Here is a 19,466-nt window from a genome sequence, read left to right on the forward strand (position 1 = left end):
TGGTGAAACCCTGTCTCTACTAAAAATACAAAAATTAGCTGGGCATGGTGGCACATGCCTGTAATCCTAGCTACTCAGGAGGCTGAGGCAGGAGAATTACTTGAATTTGGGAGGTGGAGGTTGTAGTGAGCCAAGACTGGGCCATGACACTCCAGCCTGGGTGAAAGAGTGAAACTCTGTCTCAAAAAAAAAAAAAAAAAAAAAAAAAAAGCTTATACAAGGAAGTTATAAACTGTTCAACTGAGTCTCCTAGACACATGTTGAAAATATAAATAGTGGCTGGGTGCGGTGGCTCACACCTGTAATCCTAGAACTTTGGGAGGCTGAGATGGGTGGATCGCTTGAGGTCAGGAGTTCGAGACCAGCCTGGCCAACATGGTGAAACCTTGTCTCTACTAAAAATTCAAAAATTAGCCGTGCGTAGCAGTGCATGCCTGTAATCCCAGCTACTTGGGATACTGAGGCAGGAGAATCGCTTGAACCCAGGAGGCAGAGGTCGCAGTGAGCCGAGATAGCGCCATTGTACTCCAGCCTGGGTGATAGAGACAGATTCTGTCTCAAAAGAAAAAAAAGAAAACATAAATAGCATGTTACAGATTTTCAACGTATATGGCCTTGCAAGTAAATTGGACTCAAAACAAACAAACAAAAACCTGTGTAAACAAAGGGTAGGCTACAGGCATAATCTGCTGCTTGTTTGTATATACAGTAAAGTCATTTTACCCTATTGGATTAATGCAAAAACTGTTCTAAAGCCAAGGGATAAATTGTGTTTCTGAATAGCTCCTTCCTTCTCCAAGGCACGGTAGATTTTTTTGTTTGTTTATTTGAGTCAGGGTCTTGCTTTTTTGCCCAGGTTGGAGTACAGTGGCATAGCTCACTGTAGTGAGCCTTGAACTCCTGGGCTCAAGTGATCCTCCTGCTTCAGCCTCTCAAGTAGCTGGGACTACAGGCATGTATCACCACACTCACCTAATTTTTAAAATTTTTTTGTAGAGACATGGTTTTGTTATGTTGCCCAGTCTGGTCTCGAACTCCTGGCCTCAAGCAATCCTCTCGCCTTAGCCTCCTAAAGTGTTGGAATTATAGGAATGAGCCTCTCAACTGGCCCCAGTTTTTAACATAGAAATTTTCAAAAGTGTGTGTGTGTATGTGAGCACATGTATTACATAAAGAATATTATGATCCCAGCGGGGCATGGTGGCTCACGGCTGTAATCCCAGCACTTTGGGAGGCCGAGGCGGGAGGATCAGGAGGTCACGGGATCGAGACCTTCCTGGCTAACACGGTGAAATTCCGTCTCTACTAAAAATACAAAATATTAGTCGGGCGAGGTGGCGGGTGCCTGTAGTCCCAGCTACTCAGGAGGCTGAGGCAGGAGAATGGCGTAAACCTGGGAGGCTGAGGTTGCAGTGAGGGGACATCGTGCCTCTGCACTCCAGCCTGGGCAACAAAGCGAGACTCCGTCTCAAAAAAAAGAAAAAAAAAAAAAAAAGAAAATTACGATCCCAGTCAACAAACCACCAGTCCCAATAATGGCCAGTTTTATGTCATTTTTTAATCTCACTCTGCCACCTATTGTGGTAGGACTTTTCCTTGGTTCAGCTAACGACGGGGTCCTTCTCCATCCCACGGTCATGAAAATTTAGGCTCCCAGATGGTTTGAAGGGTGAGTGAACCAGGGTTTCATTGGGTGAAAAGGAAGAAAAGGGGGAAACAAGGACTCTGGCAAGGCCAGATAGAGTGCTGCCCACCAGCAGCTTGAATCTCAGGTTCCACACAGGAAAAGGTGGGGCAAGGTTCCTCCCTGCCGCAAATGTCCTGAACTTCGCGTTGGCGAGGCTCCATCTCACTGGCTTGGCTGGTTGGAGTTTCTCCAGGGATCCCCTCCCACCTGGCTGCCTCACTATTATGAGAATATTTTTTAAATGTTTAAAATTTTTCTCAGATCCAAAGATCTGACCCCCCAATTTTTTTTTCCATTAAGTGATAAGAACAAAACTGATTTTTATAAAAATATCCTTAGTCTTAGGGCCAGAAGAGATACAATTTCTCGCATAATTTGCATATATCTGATCAAATGTGCCATATCTTCGGTTTGGCATAGAGTTGTTCTATGTTGGAAAAAAATGAGCACATTGCTTGTTAACTGCATTCTTTCAGGAAACGAAGTCCTTGGTCACCTGTTAACATTCCTGTGCTCGGCTGGGCGCGGTGGCTCACGCCTGTAATCCCAGCACTTTGGGAGGCCGAGGCGGGTGGATCACCTGAGTTCAGGAGTTGGAAACCAGCCTGACCAACATGGTGAAACTTCATCTCTACTAAAAATACAAAAAATTAGCTGGGCGTGGTGGCACGCGCCTGTAATCCCAGCTACTCAGAAGGCTGAGGCAGAAGAATCATTGAACCTGGGAGGCAGAGGTTGCAGTGAGCCGAGATCAGGCCATTACACTCCAACCTGGGCAACAAGAAAAAAAGAATGAAACTCCATCTCAAAAAAAAAAAAAAAAAAAAAAAAAAAAAATGTCTGTGCTCAACAAAAAGAATGGCAATATAGCAATGAATGTTGTCTGGAGTTTTATTTTTTTCTGATAGTTCTGGTGCAGTAGTTAAGCATACAGGCTTCCTATATTAAATCTTGGCTGGACCAAGATTTGACTGGAAAATTTACACAAATTACATCATTTCTGTGTCTCAGTTTCCTTATTCTGATGCTAATACTACTTATCTCACTTGCCTGCTATGAAGATTAAATAAATTAATACACATAAAGAATTAAGAAGAGTTTTTGGAACGTGGTAAATCACACATATATTTCCTACTATTACTCATTTGAATTACAAAGCTATTTCAGGCCAGGTGAGGTGGCTCATGCTTATAATCCCAGCATTTTGAGAGGCCGAGGCAAGAGGATCCCTTGAGCCCAGCAGTTTGAGACCTCCTGGGCAACATAGGGAGACACCCTTCTTTACAAATATAAAGAAATTAGCTGGGTGTGGTGGTGCATGCCTGTGGTCCCAGCTACTCAGGGGGCTGAGGCAGGAGGATTGCTTGACAGGAGGCTGAGGCTGCAGTCAGCTTTGATCATGCCACTGCAATCCAGCTTGGGTGACAGAGTGAGACCCTGTCTCCAAAAATACAAAAAAAGCAAAGCAAAACAAAACAAAACCCAACAATAACAACAACAGCAAACTTGAAAGAGTTGTGCATCCTTAAGACATTATAGGAGCGTTAACTTCTTTTTTATTTTTATTTTTTGAGACAGAGTCTCTTTGTTGTCCAGACGGCAGTGCTGGAGTGCAGTGGCGTGATCTCGGCTCACTGCAACCTCTGCCTCCCAGGTTCAAGCGATTCTCCTGCCTCAGCTTCCTGAGTAGCTGGGATTATGGGCGCCCCACGATGCCAGGCTAATTTTTGTATTTTTAGTAGAGATGGGGTTTCATCATGTTGGCCAGGCTGGTCTCAAACTCGTAACCCCAAGTGATCCACCTGCCTTGGCCTCCCAAACTGCTAGGATTACAGGCGTAAGACACGGCACCTGGCCAAGAGTGTTGACGTTTAAAACATCTTTTAAAATTATAAACAAAAGGCATTGTTTTAATTATGAAAAAATACATTGTCTCCTTTGCCTGAAAGATTACTTTTCAGTATTAAAGGTTTTTTAATGTAATGTTTTGAATTGTAAAAATCTCAAGAAAATTCTTTTTTCGGAGACATTATGTTTAGAATTATAAAAATTAAAGCATATGTTTGTTCATTTAACTTTCATGGGACTCCTCTAAAATCCAAAGAGACACCATTAGAACCCAAATAAACAGAAAACATTAAAATATGGTTAGAAAACATGTTCCCGTATATTCGACTCTGTTCTTAACAGATCATTACATTTTAAAGGTATTTACAAGAAAATACAAGGTGCTTCCTTAAATGATTTTAAAAATCTTTAAAAAAAAGACAGAATGACAGGAAAGAAAAGAAAGGAAAATAAAAGGTAATTAAAATATTCATAGTAAGAAAAGGTCCACAGAGCAGTCTGGCATGCAATGCATGTGTTGAGCTGTAGAAACCTTAAACATCCTGGACCAGAAGTCAGCCAATCAGGGGGCTGAGAACCACATTTCCATAATGATGATTGGCTGGTGGACTGGAGGCTCCGCTGAGCTGTGAGGAAGGGGAGGAAAAGCTCTGCTGAGAAAATAGCAAAACAACTTTCTGGCTTTCTGTTGTTTATCGCATAGTCTCCAAATGATTGTAGTGATTCATTCTTTAGGAAAGCTTGTTTTGAAAACAAAAGAGGCACAGTTGCTCACAACGAAAGTGATATTCAACAGCCAAAGGAGCCGAGTATAATGGAACTCTTTTATTCTTCTTTAAAATAAACTTTAGTCTCCTGATTTCATCTAAGCAAGTATGTGAAGACTTCCTAGGTGATGCATGAGGGTTGGATTTAAATCATAAAATTAGGCAGGGGTTACTGTTTCTGATAAGTATCACTGCTTTAGTCTGTCAGCTTTAGAAAATGTGCACAAATAGAATGTATTTTTATAAAATGTGAAAAAAATCCTTAAATTCTAGCATCAAAAGTGTATGTAATGCTTTCACACTTGAGGGAATTCTGCCACTCTCCAAAAAGAAGCTAATGTAGGCATTCTTTTTTTTTCCTGCAGTCATATATGTGTGAAAGTTGGAGATACATTTATCAATGTGTTTGGTATTGCTCTCAATTTTTACACATATGTAAAAATCTACTGTCATTAAGTCACAGGGATTTTTAAAATGACAAACGAGGAAGCAGAGAAATGGAGGCAAAGGAGAAAGATGGAGTGGAACGTAATGGCTGGATCCTGCTGCCTCTTGATCTTCCTGTGCTTGGTCGTATTGCATTTGTTATAATTGTTTTGAATTCAAATAGAGCAGTGACAACCTTTCTTCTACAAGTTTTTAAATTTAGTTTTACAGACATTGTATCTACAGGCCATCTATCTGGAAATGAGAATAACTCTATAATGCAGATTAAGCAGAAGTATTTTGCAGTCTCTCCCAGTGACTATTCTTTGGCTAGCTAACAGACCAGCCATTCAGAAGCAATTTTCTTCAGGCTGAAATTATGTGCTGACCTTAGCAGATCACTTCCCATAATAACCCTTCCCCCACCCAGTGCTAAATACAATCTGTCTCCTACTCACTGTAATAACGTGCAAATGACTGTAATTTTACAGACAAGAAACAGCCCAAAGTGAAACGTGTCTAAACAGAGGTCGATTTGAAAAATCAGGGCTATTACCTAAATCTGTAAAATACATATTGTAATAAAACCAGCAACAGAAATCTCCAATAAGTGGTTCTTTTTTTTTTTTTTTTTTTTTAATGTAGCTTGTGTTTTGATCTTCTTTATGCAGTCAGTCTCCACTGGCATAAAAGAAAAATCCTTTTCCAGAAATGGTTTCATTACATGAGATGTAAATTGCCTTACTTTGCTAACTGATCCTCAGACCTTGCTTGGGCACCCACTCAGATATAGCTGCACACACCACACCACAAGAGCCTGAGCCAAGCGGAGGTACAATTTCAGACACTTAACACTGACCTACATTGCAGTTCTCTTAATGCGAGCAGTATACAAATGTTTTCCTTTAAAGACCACGTTGTTTTGCAATATTTTGCTAGGTTCTCCATAGCTGCAAGGCATAAAAAAGATCCAATTTGTTGCTTTTTCTTTTTGATTATTTTAAGATGGAGGACTGGAGACTGTATGAGGAATTACATAAACATAGAGGGTTTATAAGTATATAAAGTTGTTCACCTTTATATTGCTTTACTAATTAAATGCATTGTAGTCGTAAATAAATTCATGTAATATTTGCTTTATATCGTCGCAACTTGTTTAAGGTAACCTGTATTGTAAAGACATGTCAAGACAGTCATTATTTTCCCTCCTTTGGATGGAGGATCTTTTGTTATACTCCAAGGAATTTAAATAGAAGGTGAATTAATAGGGCATAGGAGTATCTTGAAAAGTTAACATAGCAGAGTTATACGATGTGTGTAAGTAGCCATATTTACAAAATGGATATTGGAAATGTCCCACAGTCTTTCACGGCAGGGAGAAGACTGTTGATGTTTTTCTTCTCTGAGAACCTTGCTCCCCAAAAGGACCTAAAGTGTTATGGTTTGCAGGGGCCCCTCTTTCCATGGTAGACAAGGCTCTTGGTGCTTTGTCTTGTTCCAGTGATATTTCAGGATAATGGAAAATGTCAAATGTTTGACCAAGAACAACACTGCTCTTCTCTTTTTGGCGACAGTTATCTAGAAATGGATATTTTTTGATTTTTTTTAAAAGGCAGGATCCGGCTCTGTTGCCCAGGCTGGAGTGCAGTGGTGTGATTATGGCTCACTGCAGCCTCGACCTCCTGGGCTCAGGTGATCCTTTCGCCTCAGCCTCCTGAGTAGCTGGCATTATAGACTATCTTACCTGACTCGTTTTTTTTTTGTTGTTTTTTTTGAGATGGAGTCTCGCTCTGTCACCCGGCGGGAGTACAGTGGCCTGATCTCAGCTCACTGCAACCTCTGCCTCCCGGATTCACGCCATTCTCCTGCCTCAGCCTCCCAAGTAGCTGGGTCTACAGGCATCCGCCACCACACCCGGCTAATTTTTTGTATTTTTAGTAGAGACGGCGTTTCACCGTGTTAGCCAGGATGGTCTCGATCTCCTGACCTCGTGATCCTCCTGCCTCAGCCTCCCAAAGTCCTGGGATTACAAGCATGAGCCACCGCGCCCGGCCTAGTTTTTTAATTTTATGTAGAGGTGAGGTTACCCTATGTTGCCCAGGCTGGTCTTGAACTTCTGGGCTCAAGCCATCTTCTCACCCCAGCCTCTAAAACTGTTGAGATTACATGCATGAGTCACCACATCCAGCCTGGGAAATGGATATTGTTAAAAGTACTACCCAGAAACTTGAATTGGATTTAGCATGCAGGTGTGAAAAAGTAGAGGCAGTGTTTTTTCTAGAGGACCTTTAGCAAGTCAGGATGTTACCTGTAGGGGAAAAAAGCAAAGACCTTCTAGTGTTTGTGTAGGTGTTTCATAAGTCATCAACTATATTGCCTAGAAACCAGGGCAGGACACCTGCCCGCTGCCTTGAGGCCATCCTGTTCATGAGCAAACCCAGAGAGATAAGAATCTTTCTCCATAATCCTCTGGGATAGCCAGTAAGTTTCTCATTACGTCTAAATTAAGTTCCTTTTCCTATAAATTAACCCCTTTTCCATGTAGGTTTTATTTTTTATAACTTTGTTTTCCACTTTTTCCCTTGATCCTAAGTAGATCTCAAGTGTCAATGTTGGCATAAATATAGAAAAGGTAGGCTTAGGAATAGACTCCCTTACAAATACACAAAAACTGGAGAAATAGATATATATTTAGACATGTTCTCATTCTGTTGCCCAGGCTGGAATACAGTGTTACGATGCAGCCTCCAACTCCTGGCCATTAATGATCCTCCCACCTCAACCTCCAGAGTAGCTAGGACTATAGGCATGTACTACCACACCTGGCTAAGTTTTTAAAAATTTTCTGCAGCTGGGCACAGTAGCTCACACCTGTAATCCCAGCCCATTGGGAGGCTGAGGCGGGAGGATCATGAGGTCAGGAATTCGAGATCAGCCTTATCAACATGGTGAAACCCCGTCTCTACTAAAATACAAAAATTAGCCAAGCGTGGTGGCACACGCCTGTAATTTCAGCTACTCAGGAGGCGGAGGCAGAAGAATCGCTTGAACCCGGGAGGTGGAGGTTGCAGTGAGCTGAGATCATGCCACAGCCCTCCAGCCTGGGCGACAGAGCGAGACTCCAGCTCAAAAGGAAAAAAAAAAAAGAATTTTCTAGAGACAGGGTTTCACTATGCTAAGCAGGCTGGTCTTGAATTTCTGGCTTCAAGCAATCCTCCAGCCTCAGCCTCCCAAAGTGCTGGGATTACAAGCATGAGGCCTAGCCCAAGAAATAATCTTTGATCTTTAAGAATATACCCTAAATCAGAGGAAATAGGCACCAAAGAAAGATCACCATATTTTCCTGTGTTACTGCTAGAAGCCCCTGGCCTCCTCAGCATCGAGATCTTCTGTCTTTAAAAAAGGAGGAAAGGGACCTTTTGATGACCTTAACAATGATATATAAGCAGAGTTGATCTTGAGATCCAAGGAGGGGACAGTGGAGGTTGTTGGAGGTGGGATGGTCTTTTTTTTTTTTTTGAGATGGAGTTTTGCTCTTGTTGCCCAGGCTGGAGTGCAATGGCCGGATCTCAGCTTGCTGCAACCTCCGCCTCCTGGGTTCAAGCGATTCTCCTGCCTCAGCCTCCCGAGTAGCTGGGATTACAGACATGCACCACCACGCCCGGCTAATTGTGTATTTTTAGTAGAGACGGGGTTTTCTCCATGTTGGTCAGGCTAGTCTCCCGAACTCAGGTGATCTGCCCACCTCGGCCTCCCAAAGAGCTGGATGATACTTTTTAAATGCCCTTTTACACTATCCTCATGCTTCTTCCACCCTCTGTTCCAAATACTCATTTCCAGACATCTCCTCCTTTCTACCACATCTCTGAGTAGACACTAAGGTGTAAAATTACATAGTGAGCATATTATACAGTAGTGCATTGGTATTATGAAGTATATGCATGTGGATATTAGAATGCAGATAAATAGGTTCCTAGTTACCTTGATGAGAGATTAAGATAACATTTTCGTCTCTGTAAATACAGAAAACTCCCCAATTTTGTGAGAAGAGTAGCTCTGATTTTCAAAGCTGGTAGTTAATTGTCTTAGTTTCAGTCACCAATTAGGTGATGGTCCTCTGATGCCTCTTGATTGGCCTCTTTGTCAAACAAAACAAAACAAAACAAAACAAACACAAGAAAAGCCAGTCTGACAACACTGGTTTATTCAAAAGTCTCCTGGAAGAACCTGGGAGGAAGGAGGTGGGGGTGGGGTGTAAATGGAGTGTGGAGATGTTGGAATGGAAGGAAATACTTCAATTTGTCAAAATGGTTTGGGTTAAATTATGTGGTCGGGTCGGGCCTAAGCCTTCATCTTTGGCCAGTAGGGTTTCTCAGAAAGGTTTAAGGTTTGGGTTTAAGTGTTGAAGCTAGGGTTAGATTAGATTATTTGATTATTAGGAACCCTAAACTTTGGTTTTAGTTAGACTTCATCTGTGCTGCAGACGCTGTAATTTGTTTTGTATTGGAGGAACTGCAATCTTCTCCAGCTTCACTAGGTCTCATTTTTAAATGTCCCATTCTTTTAAGAACTAACTATTGATTTTTCTAAACTAATATAACATATGGGGTAGGCATGGGCTTCCAAAGGCTGAGATGTAGATGGCACCCCAGGGACACAGGAAGTGCCCAAGAGTGATCTGGTCCTTTGAGAAATCACTCTTTTAAAAGAAGAAAAGTCAAAAAACAGTATGGTGCTGTATTCTTATCAATGGGGCATACACAAATGTAAAATCTGTACATTCAAACATATATAACAAATCTCAAAGCTAAAACGGATCCCTAATTTGCCCATTTTATTTGTTAAAGTACAGCTTTGATTTGAATACAAATTGACTTAGGGAGAGCTAAGGACTATTACAGATTGCATTCCTCTGGTTTATATATCCCAATAAAGGGTGGAAACTGCTGTTTATAACTATTTGCAGCCTCAAATCTAGTTCATTTATGGTAGTGAAACAGCTAATTGGCAATTTTTTATAGACTAAATATACTGAAAGCTCAAACATGAGTCAATAGCCATTATTTAAAATATGTGACATAAATATTTTTATTGATCCACGAAGTCATCACTGAATATTTACATCAGAAGCTGTCTTCTGCTAGCACTCATTCACTTTATATGTGTCCATATGACTCAGTTAAGACACAATCTTAAATTGCAATTGTCATGTGGAAATTACAATTACAGTAGTACTGGATCTTTACAACTTGGGATCATGATGCTTTCAGTTTACAGTACCCTTTGACTTTAAAATGTCCATATTGTAGCTTCTAAAAACAATGAAGGTAACAATAAAAAAATTCAAAATTAAATGTACTCTAAAGGCTTAATATATGTAAATACATTAGCTTAAATATGTTAGCTGTTATAGTAAAACGCTAAACTTGTTATTTCATATTAACCTCTCTTATCCTGTGACCTGAGTCTCATTAACTTGGTTGCTGGCATTTGTCCTACAATAAATTGTAAAATATTTCTGTGTTTGTGGATTGTAGATGTAGCATTCAGAAGATTTATGACACCCGGTTCCCCAGCAGTAGGGTGAAAGATTTGGGGGAAGAGGAATTCTGACCATTCCACAGTTTAAATATGTGTACTGGAACTGTTCAACAGTTAATCTTCCTAGTATATTTAACTTTCACAAGTCAATTTTTAAAAAGATGAGGCTGGCCCGAGGTGTTACTATGATTAGCTAGGACCTTATTTTAATATTTTTTCTTTTTTGGCGTCAATAACACCAGGTGGAAAAGATTTGTTACTAATTCCAGGGAAGAATCATTCACATAGTGTTGGTTAAATGGTCGCCTGCATTCACACTTCAGTGCTTGTAGACCAGAGCCCTGGAAACAAAAGGGTTACTTGTTTCCCCACCATCGCCTTTACCCGCAGATCGATTTTTCTTATTTAATCAGCGAGTAAAAAGAGAGACACAGGGAAGAAAAAGAAAAAAAAAAAAAAAATTGCAGGAAGGGCAAAGTGGTGGGGGGAGGGTTGAAAGCCAGAAGCTGCAATACAGAAAATCAGTCTTGGGAGTTGGACTGCGGAGTCCTTGGAACAAGGAAGGGAAGCCAGCAAAATGCTCGCAGTCATTTCCACACAGCCAGCCTCCCTTTTCTCCTCGCTACGCGCTAGTGGCTCATTTGGCTTCTCTCTGCCACCGAGCGATCACATACATTATTTCCCCCAAGATAACACAATCAAACTTGTATTTACCGACATCCTCTCCTCGCAGCCTGTTTGAGATTTGTTTTAATAAATAAGTGTTTTATGTGAATGATGTAGTAATTGAAACGGGCGCACCATTTTTTTCCCTTCTTACTGCGGGAGGTTCCTCAACCCCAATCTGGTTGGAAAATAAAACGCTTTGTCTCCACAACCACCCCCCACAGCACCCCCACCCGCTCTCAGTGTGTGTTTTATACGTGTGTATATCTCAACCCCCTACAGTAGCCCAGAGAAAGCAGCTAGCCAATGAGAGAGCCCAGTTTCATAAAAGCTGCTCTCTGATTGGCCCGATGCGAAAGGGCACTGGGAACAAAGAAAAGTCCCTTTCAGGTATAGAGGCTGAGAGCTTCTTTTGCTCCACTCCCCCTGTGTGTGTGTTGTGTTTCAGTCCTGATTTCAGTGTTGCAGAACAAGCTTGTTGTGTGTGTGCACCAGGGGGATTTTTGTTTTGCTTTTCTTAAATTTTAATTTTTGCTTTTATAAAACATACACAGGACGGTCTGTGACATTTGATGGTCCATCTTCTTTAATAATAAATTTGTTGAAGAGATTATAATTTCCAAAATAAAGCGGCTGCAACCAAACACATTCAATGCAGTTAGAAGGAAAAGGTCAACTCCATCCAATACAGACCGTAAGTACGGTTGCGTGGTGTGTCTCTATATAGCACTTAGCGGGGACTTCATGCAGGGGAATGTGCGAGTTTTATGCATAGAAATGAGGAACTAGTTACAGGGTTTGGCTTTTGCATTTAGAACAACAACCCAAGAAGGGTGAATTTTATTCAGTGGAGGGTGAAGCATTTGTAACTTCACACAAATTAAGCTTGACTGGGCACTCGGGGTAACTTAGAGTAAATTAGCTTTTGGGCTCTAACCCAAAGGAGAATAAAAGTGACACAGTTACATATCCTGGTCTGCAGTGTCAATTCTCTAGCTCACCTTACTCCCTCCCTCTTCTGTCCTAGCTGGGCAGACCCTTCTCCCAAACCGATCCAGGAAAATGGGGGCAAGGGCAGAACAAGCCGATTTCTCTCTCCTGTCAGCTCCCAGTGCCCGATAATTTAAAATTAAACAAGGGAATAGTCACTCATTACGTGTAATGGTTATAATTACCATTCGCCATCTCCTTGAAAAAGCAAGCAACAAAAATACCATTAAGAGAAAAAATAAAAGCCCGACCCAACCCAAACAAACCCCCAAATAGTAACAATGGTGTGTTTATTACAGGACCAGGCTGGTGAGCAAGCAAAAGGTTTCTCTTTGTTTAATACATGAAGTGGGGGTCCCTAAAATCCAAGTAGCTCGGAGGTACCCTTCTCCCTCCCCCAGGCGTCCCCGTCCGTGGCCCCCTGGGAAAGCTGACAAATTGGAGATAAGTTGAAAGGTTTATAAAGTGTTTCTTTAAAACATCTGCTTTGCTCTTGTGCTCATTACATTTCACTCCTTCCGAACTTTGGAGATCCTAGATCTCCGAGAAATGTTTCACATTCATAACTTGTAGCTTCGCCCACTGCGGGGGGGCGGGGGGAGGAGGTTGGGGGAGTGTGTGCAGGGGGAGGGGAGAGACCTACAGCTTTTTTTTTTAAAGACCAGATCAGTATTTTCTTGATACGCTTGTCACCATTTTTGTTCTCACGACAACCAATTGAGCCCTTGATCCTCACGTGATGTGAAAGGCTTGCACTGTAACAAAATCGCTCCTTTTAGATGGTTGGTTGTTACTAACTCGCCCATCCCCCTCTCCCAGCCCCGACATTTCCAGCAAAGCGACTCTCCACTTCCAATCCATCAACAATTCATTACTGCTTTTAGCTTCCAAACGCCAGCTAATTAAAAATACTAAGCCAAGCTCCGGGGCCATCTGACTAAACACAGGAGGGGGTGGGTGAAGGGAGGAGGAGGAGAGAAAAAATAAATAAAAGGGAGACACACCGTTTGCTGCGAGTATCAGAGGGAAAAACTCCCGGAAAAGGTCGCCTTAAAAAAAAAAAAAAAAAAAAAAACCAACCAAAAACCTTTTTTTTGACTCTAATTATCGAATTACCACATGACTGATTGACCTGAGCGACAGAGGATTCCACTCCCCTCGGGAACTGTACTAGGAACTCAGTTCCTTTTTCTTAAAACAACGTAAGACAGGAAAACATCACATCCTTTAGGTTTCGAAGACTGAGCCCATTTTAAACGCCGTTATTTTCCCCACCCCACCGCCCCCCGCCCCGAGCGAATGCTGTTATAACTGGTTTATCAGCTCACTGAATCATCTGCTCCCTCCTCCTCCACACCTTTCTTTTTCTCCTCTTGCCCAGTTTCTCATCCCACCCTTTCTTCCTCCTCCTCCTCCCTCTACTCCCCCCCTCCTTTTCTCTTAAGTTAGTTCAAGAAATCAAATCTGTCAGGACGGGCGGAAAAATGCCACTTCCCGACTAACAGGCGGAATCCAGCCCAGATTTTCAGTCCTTTCTTCTTATTCTTTCTTCCCTTTCACTAATTTATCCCGATGTTAGCACATTCTGTCTCGTTACTAGCGGACGCCTGTAGGTTTGCTACATGGGATCATTACTGATCACGGTGACTCTGAAGTCTGGAACTGAAGGCGGAATGAGAAGTTGGGAAAACTTTTTTCTCTAAACTCTCTGTTTTTTAAAAAACTATTATTCTCGATGCTTGTTAAGAGGAAAAAAAAACCTTTGGTGCTTCTGTTGTGAATGTGAAACATTATTTTCCAGCTGTACAGTGACACATTTTTTTTAAGGAGAAAAGGACTGATTCGTTTGCCAAAAGGGGGGTGGGGAGGTGGAATAATGTTATCGAGTGATTATTCTGGCTGAGATGTGTTATTTGGTTTCTTCCTTCTTGATCATTTGGTGTTTAAGTAAAATGAGGCACAGGCTTGTTTGCCGAGTGGAGTGGGAAAGGCATTTTGATTTGCTGGCCTAATTAAAAAATGATAAAGGATTAAAAGGTAAGCAATGTCTGTGTGTGTGTATGTGTGTGTGTATGTATATTTATTTATTTTTTTCTTGACAATCAACTGTTAAAAAGGGGCTGATCCCTTTAAAAACCGTTTTAACTGCTCTTTGTCAAACACACACTCATTTGCGGTCATTGAGGCCACCTTGGCGCAGATCACTTAAAGTGTATGTCTTAATCAGTTTTCCGTACAGTCAGTAGCACCATATTTAACAGAGTGAGCAATTCTGTGACCTAGGAATACGGTAGAATTGTTTAAATGTATTTTTTTTTCTCAAAAGGCAGATCTTTAACTTTTTATATAACACTGTCTTTTCTAGAGAGAAATGCTCTTAAAAGACATGTATTTTTTTTAAAAAAAATCGTATAAGCTGTTGGGGAAAAGAGGATAGGAGGGAGGTATGTGTGTGTGTTGGGGGCAGTTATTGGTTGTTTTTTTCTGTTCCTTACTAGGAACAAAAACCAGATCGCCCAGACAATTTGTAAAAAGAAGTACTGAAACCTAAAATTAGAAATAAGGAAATTTTAGCAACATTCTATTCTGAAAACTAGCCTCAGAACTTCCAGGGTCTGGTCTTCTAAATTGCAAGATCTAGGACATGTTTAGGGATGTTGAAAGCTGTGTTCTTCCTTCTTGTCTGAGTGTTCAGGCTGTGTTTCTGGGGTTGAGATATCACATGTGCCAGACAGAAATCCTAAAGTTTAAAAGAGAACACAAAAACCTTTCTGGACTTGAATCAGATCCTTAAGATAATTTAATGCTTTTAAAAAGGTGATTATCCTTGTGTTGTTGATAAAGGGATTTTCTTTTTAGCTACCATAAGATGCTTATTGTCATAGGTTTATTTTTTGGGTTTGGTTATTTTCCTTTAAACCTGATATTGGACTGTGGAGACAATACATGAGCCACCTTACTCTCCATCCTTCCCTGTCCCCTTTACTGATTCCCCAATACTAATCGTTTTTTATTCTGGTAACACCCAGACAAGAAATATTCGACTTTTCCCCCCTTCACAGGAAAAGGTGGACCTGGACTGAGGGTGTAAAATCCCTGGACACATTCGTGAGGCAGGAAAAAGAAGAGGAAGATTAGAAGATTTTTTTTTTCTTTGAGAGAAAGCCCAGCGGAGATAAACGAATGTCCCCTCATCTCCAAAGGAAAGTTCATCGGATTTTTATTCTAGAGAGCTCATCTTCAGGATGTCAGTGAACATTTCTACTGCAGGAAAAGGTGTGGATCCAAATACAGTTGATACTTATGACAGTGGCGATGATTGGGAAATCGGGGTTGGAAATTTAATAATTGATTTGGACGCTGATTTGGAGAAGGACAGACAGAAATTTGAGATGAATAATTCCACCAACACCACTAGTAGCAGCAACTCCAAGGATTGTGGAGGTCCGGCCTCCAGTGGGGCTGGTGCTACCGCAGCCCTAGCTGATGGCCTAAAATTTGCCTCTGTTCAGGCCTCTGCTCCCCAGGGGAATTCACACAAAGAGACCAGCAAATCAAAAGTGAAAAGGAGTAAAACTTCTAAGGATGCTAATAAATCTCTGCCTTCTGCTGCCTTGTATGGGATTCCCGAGATCAGCAGCACTGGCAAGAGGCAGGAAGTCCAAGGGCGCCCTGGAGAGGCAACTGGCATGAATTCAGCGCTGGGTCAAAGTGTGAGCAGCGGCGGCAGCGGCAACCCAAACAGCAATAGTACCAGCACCAGCACCTCTGCCGCCACCGCGGGGGCAGGCTCCTGTGGGAAAAGCAAAGAGGAGAAGCCAGGTAAAAGCCAGAGCAGCCGAGGCGCCAAGCGGGATAAGGATGCGGGGAAATCCAGGAAGGACAAGCACGACCTGCTTCAGGGCCACCAGAATGGCAGTGGCAGCCAGGCCCCTTCCGGGGGGCACCTCTATGGCTTTGGGGCCAAGAGCAATGGAGGTGGCGCGAGCCCCTTCCACTGCGGGGGCACTGGGAGTGGCAGCGTCGCCGCTGCAGGGGAAGTTAGCAAAAGTGCCCCGGATTCAGGGCTCATGGGAAACTCTATGTTGGTAAAGAAGGAAGAGGAGGAGGAGGAGAGCCACAGGCGAATCAAGAAACTGAAAACTGAGAAGGTAGGATAAAGTCGCCTTCCTAGATGTCCTACTCTTCTCTGTGTGCATTTGTGTGGGTGTGTGGGGGTGTGCCTCTGTGTGCCTTAAACTTATTTATGCTTTGTGGTTCTTTGTGAGATTTCTATGATATGCATCCTTTATATTAAAATTTGATATGGGGGAGCCTACTTGGGTGCAGTGTTTGGCTCTTGCTTCTGCTGTCCTTGCTGCTGCTGCTGCTGCTGCTGCTGCTGCTAGTGATGCTAGTGTTTGGGTTCCCAGGTGGGAGGCCCTGAATGTTCTAAGTACCTTTTGCCCTGTAGATCGGTTCCTCACTAGTCAGCAGGTTGCCGTGTCCTTTTAATAGAAAACCTGCTCATGCACCCTCTTGACTCTTGACCAGCTTTCTTCCTTAAGGGGAACAGTTTTCTCTTTTATTTTATTCATCCTAGTATTGCTGGTAATGTGTCCTTAGGTGTAAGGTTCAAGTTCCCTCCCTGGAGAGGAATGTCGAGGATTCTAATTTACATTTTACCCTCATCCTCCCTCTTTTTTTTTTTTTTTTTTTTTTCCTTACTGTCGACAAAGTAGTACTGTGAAAGGATATCCTTGAATGAGTTCTTGTTATTGGTCCTGAATTAAACCCCAAGCTTGATGTGTTGGGTCGTTGGTTTCATAACTGCAGAAAAACTCCATGGTTGTGGTGGTGGTTAGCACTCTACTCTTGTTCCCTTACCCAGTTCCAGTTCTTAGCTAGAGATTTAAGAGTGTTATCACTTGGATACCTAGCTTGACTGGGGAGCTGCACGGCAGCTAAGAAGAATAAAGCAGACTTGCTGGACTGATATTCGTGAAATGTGAAAACGTAGCCAAAGGGGATGCAGACGGTTGAGTGAATTGGAATATAGAATTATGTGCTGCATTTGAATGGTGTGGATGGTTGATTTAGACCATTTGGACCCTTCCTCCCATCTTTGTACAAGTCTATAGTTAGACTTGTACATTGCCTTGGAAGAACTGCCCGCCCCGACACCCACCCCATGTTTTGCTGCTTAGTCATAGACCACATTGACTAATGTTTGGGAACAGAAGGTGTTCTGTCCACTAGGCAAGTTGGGAAGGAGTTAGGGGTGTGTGTGTGATATTTCTATGAAATTAGTCTTCATATTAATTCTACAGGTTGTGCCTTGCAGAAGCAAGATTTCTGTCATATGGGTTGTGGCATGCTTGTTTGGGAACATGCTTATTAAATAATTTTGATTTTTTTTTTTTTTTTGCTATAGTTGGCGATTGGGATTGTAAGTGGTGATAATATATCTTTGGAGAATTATTTCTGTGTAAAATGGTTCACTGCTCCTTAAACTTTTATATTCTTGTTTTTGTGCTCAGGATTTAAGTTGGAGTATAGGAGTAAAGTTTTGATTTTTAAAAGTTGATAGAGGCACATTAAGGTGTAGATAATGCCAAATTTGCAAAAAGCCTCCGAACACTTATAAATTCATATCCTCTTGGTAAGGTACATTGATGAATATAAATGAATTTTTTAAAATTCCAGGTTTTGATTCTTATGTTTAAATGTGTAGTTTCACATTGTTTCTGCTAAAAGACGTTCTGAAATCTTCTTATTACTTAGTACAGTAGGGCATTTACTTTTGTTGCCAATAGTCTTCAAATTGCAGTTCTAATCTGCTTTAACTATCTAGATGAATTGCCCTAATCCAGTGCTCACAATGGCTGTGGTTAAGGAGTCAGAGCCATTTGATTGGATTCACTGGCTGCTTGGAATGTGGGAGGTACTGCCCTTTTGCATTCCCCTTAGCCTTTTAATCTTCCAGCCAAATGTTCACATTCAACAATTTTGTTTAGCTGGCAATCGGAACATTTCAGTATCTCAAAGGCTGCTGTCATGGCAACTGAGATTAGAGCGTGGTGTCGTTTCTCCAGTTTTTGTGTTCTTTTCACTTTCCAGTCACAGAGGAAACTGGGTGAAGAATGGAAGAATTAAATTATTCATATACATGCAACTAACCTTCAGTTACAGCAGTATAAATGTGATAAATATGAATTACATAAATGAAGAGCAAGCAAGTCATGATGGATCTGGGGTGGGGGCGGAAGAAAGCACATTGCAATTTAGATTCACTTCTGGTCCTGTACCAGAGGAAGCCGTGCCACCAATCTTAGCCACTGGAGTTGGCACAGGGGCCCCTCAGAGGCTTGGATCCAGGGGCTTGGATCCTGTAGTGTTGGCCATTCTCTGTCAAGTTGGGCGTTGGCTCAGGATCTCAAACATTATTCCTTAAGGCTTTCCTCCCCACCCCCACCTCATCCTGAGAACGACTTCTCTTAAGAATGCTTTCATCCTTGGCACACAGAAATGGCACTCCCTCGTATGAATGCCACACAGGAAAGTAACTCTAATTCCACTAACTAGTGGTTGCATCAAATTAGGCATCCATTTAGAAAATGCTTCCTACTGATGTGAGAATACCTATTCAGGAAGTAAAGATTTAGTAGGACAAGAAGCTTCACCTGAAAAAATATTTCAACACCGAGGTTTTTTTGACATTTTATACAACGTTTTAATTTCCTTCAACCTTGCTTGATTATCTGGGTTTGTGAAGAGTAAGTGCCTGGAGAGTGAAGATTATTAATTTTCAGCAATCAGATGTGGCTTGTGAGGGGCCACGTGTGAAAACCAAAGGGGAGTGTATGTGTGTGTGCATATGTATATATTCTTTTTCTGGTTGGAAGGTTCACAGAAGATTCATAAGACTTGCTGTCACCGGTTAATTTTTACAGCATGCTTAAATGTCTATTTTTGGTCTGTTTATTCTGTTTCTTCACTACACAAAGTCATGTAAAACATGATAAATTGGACCTTATGAAACCTAATTAAATCAATGAGTGTTCTACTCCTTTATGTGGAAACCACAAATATGTTGTAAAAGTCGCCACTCCCTTAATACGTGAACAAAATCAAAACATGCCATAATTCTAAGATGTTTGAGCTATATTTCTGTAGCCCATTTTGTGGTTAAGCCACCAGTGACATGTCTGAATAAGTAGATTTGACGGGTTGACTTTGGTTGTTAAAACCTGCCTCTCCACCTTCCCCTCCTTTCTTGTGAAGCAAAATAGCCTTGCATTGAAGCTCTTCTTTATGTATCCTCCTGGCCATCTCACAGTTTTGACTTCTCAGATAGGGAGGCATTCAGCTGGGCTTTATAAACAAACAGTTTATATATCAAGTTGATGGATTTATTTGATTTCTGGAAAATTCAAAAATATATACAAAAACTCAAAAATCCTAAAAGTGGCTGATACTTAAACAGAAGTGAAAGGCACAGGAGGTCATATAGTTGTGTCTCAATACCTATTCAGGGAAGAGAATTATTTCTGTAATATCAT

The 19,466-nt window shown here is 41.6% G+C and overlaps 1 protein-coding gene across 8 annotated transcripts in view; it reads left to right on the forward strand.

Annotated features, from left to right (window-relative positions):
* Positions 1-11,335: 11,335 nt before the first annotated feature.
* The window catches only part of LOC105463153 (zinc finger protein 608), a 117,636-nt gene continuing 109,505 nt past the window's right edge, over positions 11,336-19,466 (forward strand). For 4 of the 8 annotated variants that reach the window (XM_071098531.1, XM_011710130.3, XM_011710129.3 and 1 more), the window contains exons 1-2: positions 13,008-13,962; positions 14,988-16,076. In XM_071098531.1, the coding sequence (XP_070954632.1) occupies positions 15,171-16,076 (906 nt within the window). In that variant the 5' untranslated portion in view covers positions 13,008-13,962; positions 14,988-15,170. Of the gene's footprint in view, positions 11,630-13,007; positions 13,963-14,987; positions 16,077-19,466 lie in introns of those variants that run through there. The other 4 variants (XM_071098533.1, XM_071098532.1, XM_071098538.1 and 1 more) reach the window with 4 other exon arrangements.

The sequence above is a fragment of the Macaca nemestrina genome, chromosome 6 (genome assembly GCF_043159975.1).
Source record: "Macaca nemestrina isolate mMacNem1 chromosome 6, mMacNem.hap1, whole genome shotgun sequence".
NCBI lineage: Eukaryota > Metazoa > Chordata > Mammalia > Primates > Cercopithecidae > Macaca > Macaca nemestrina.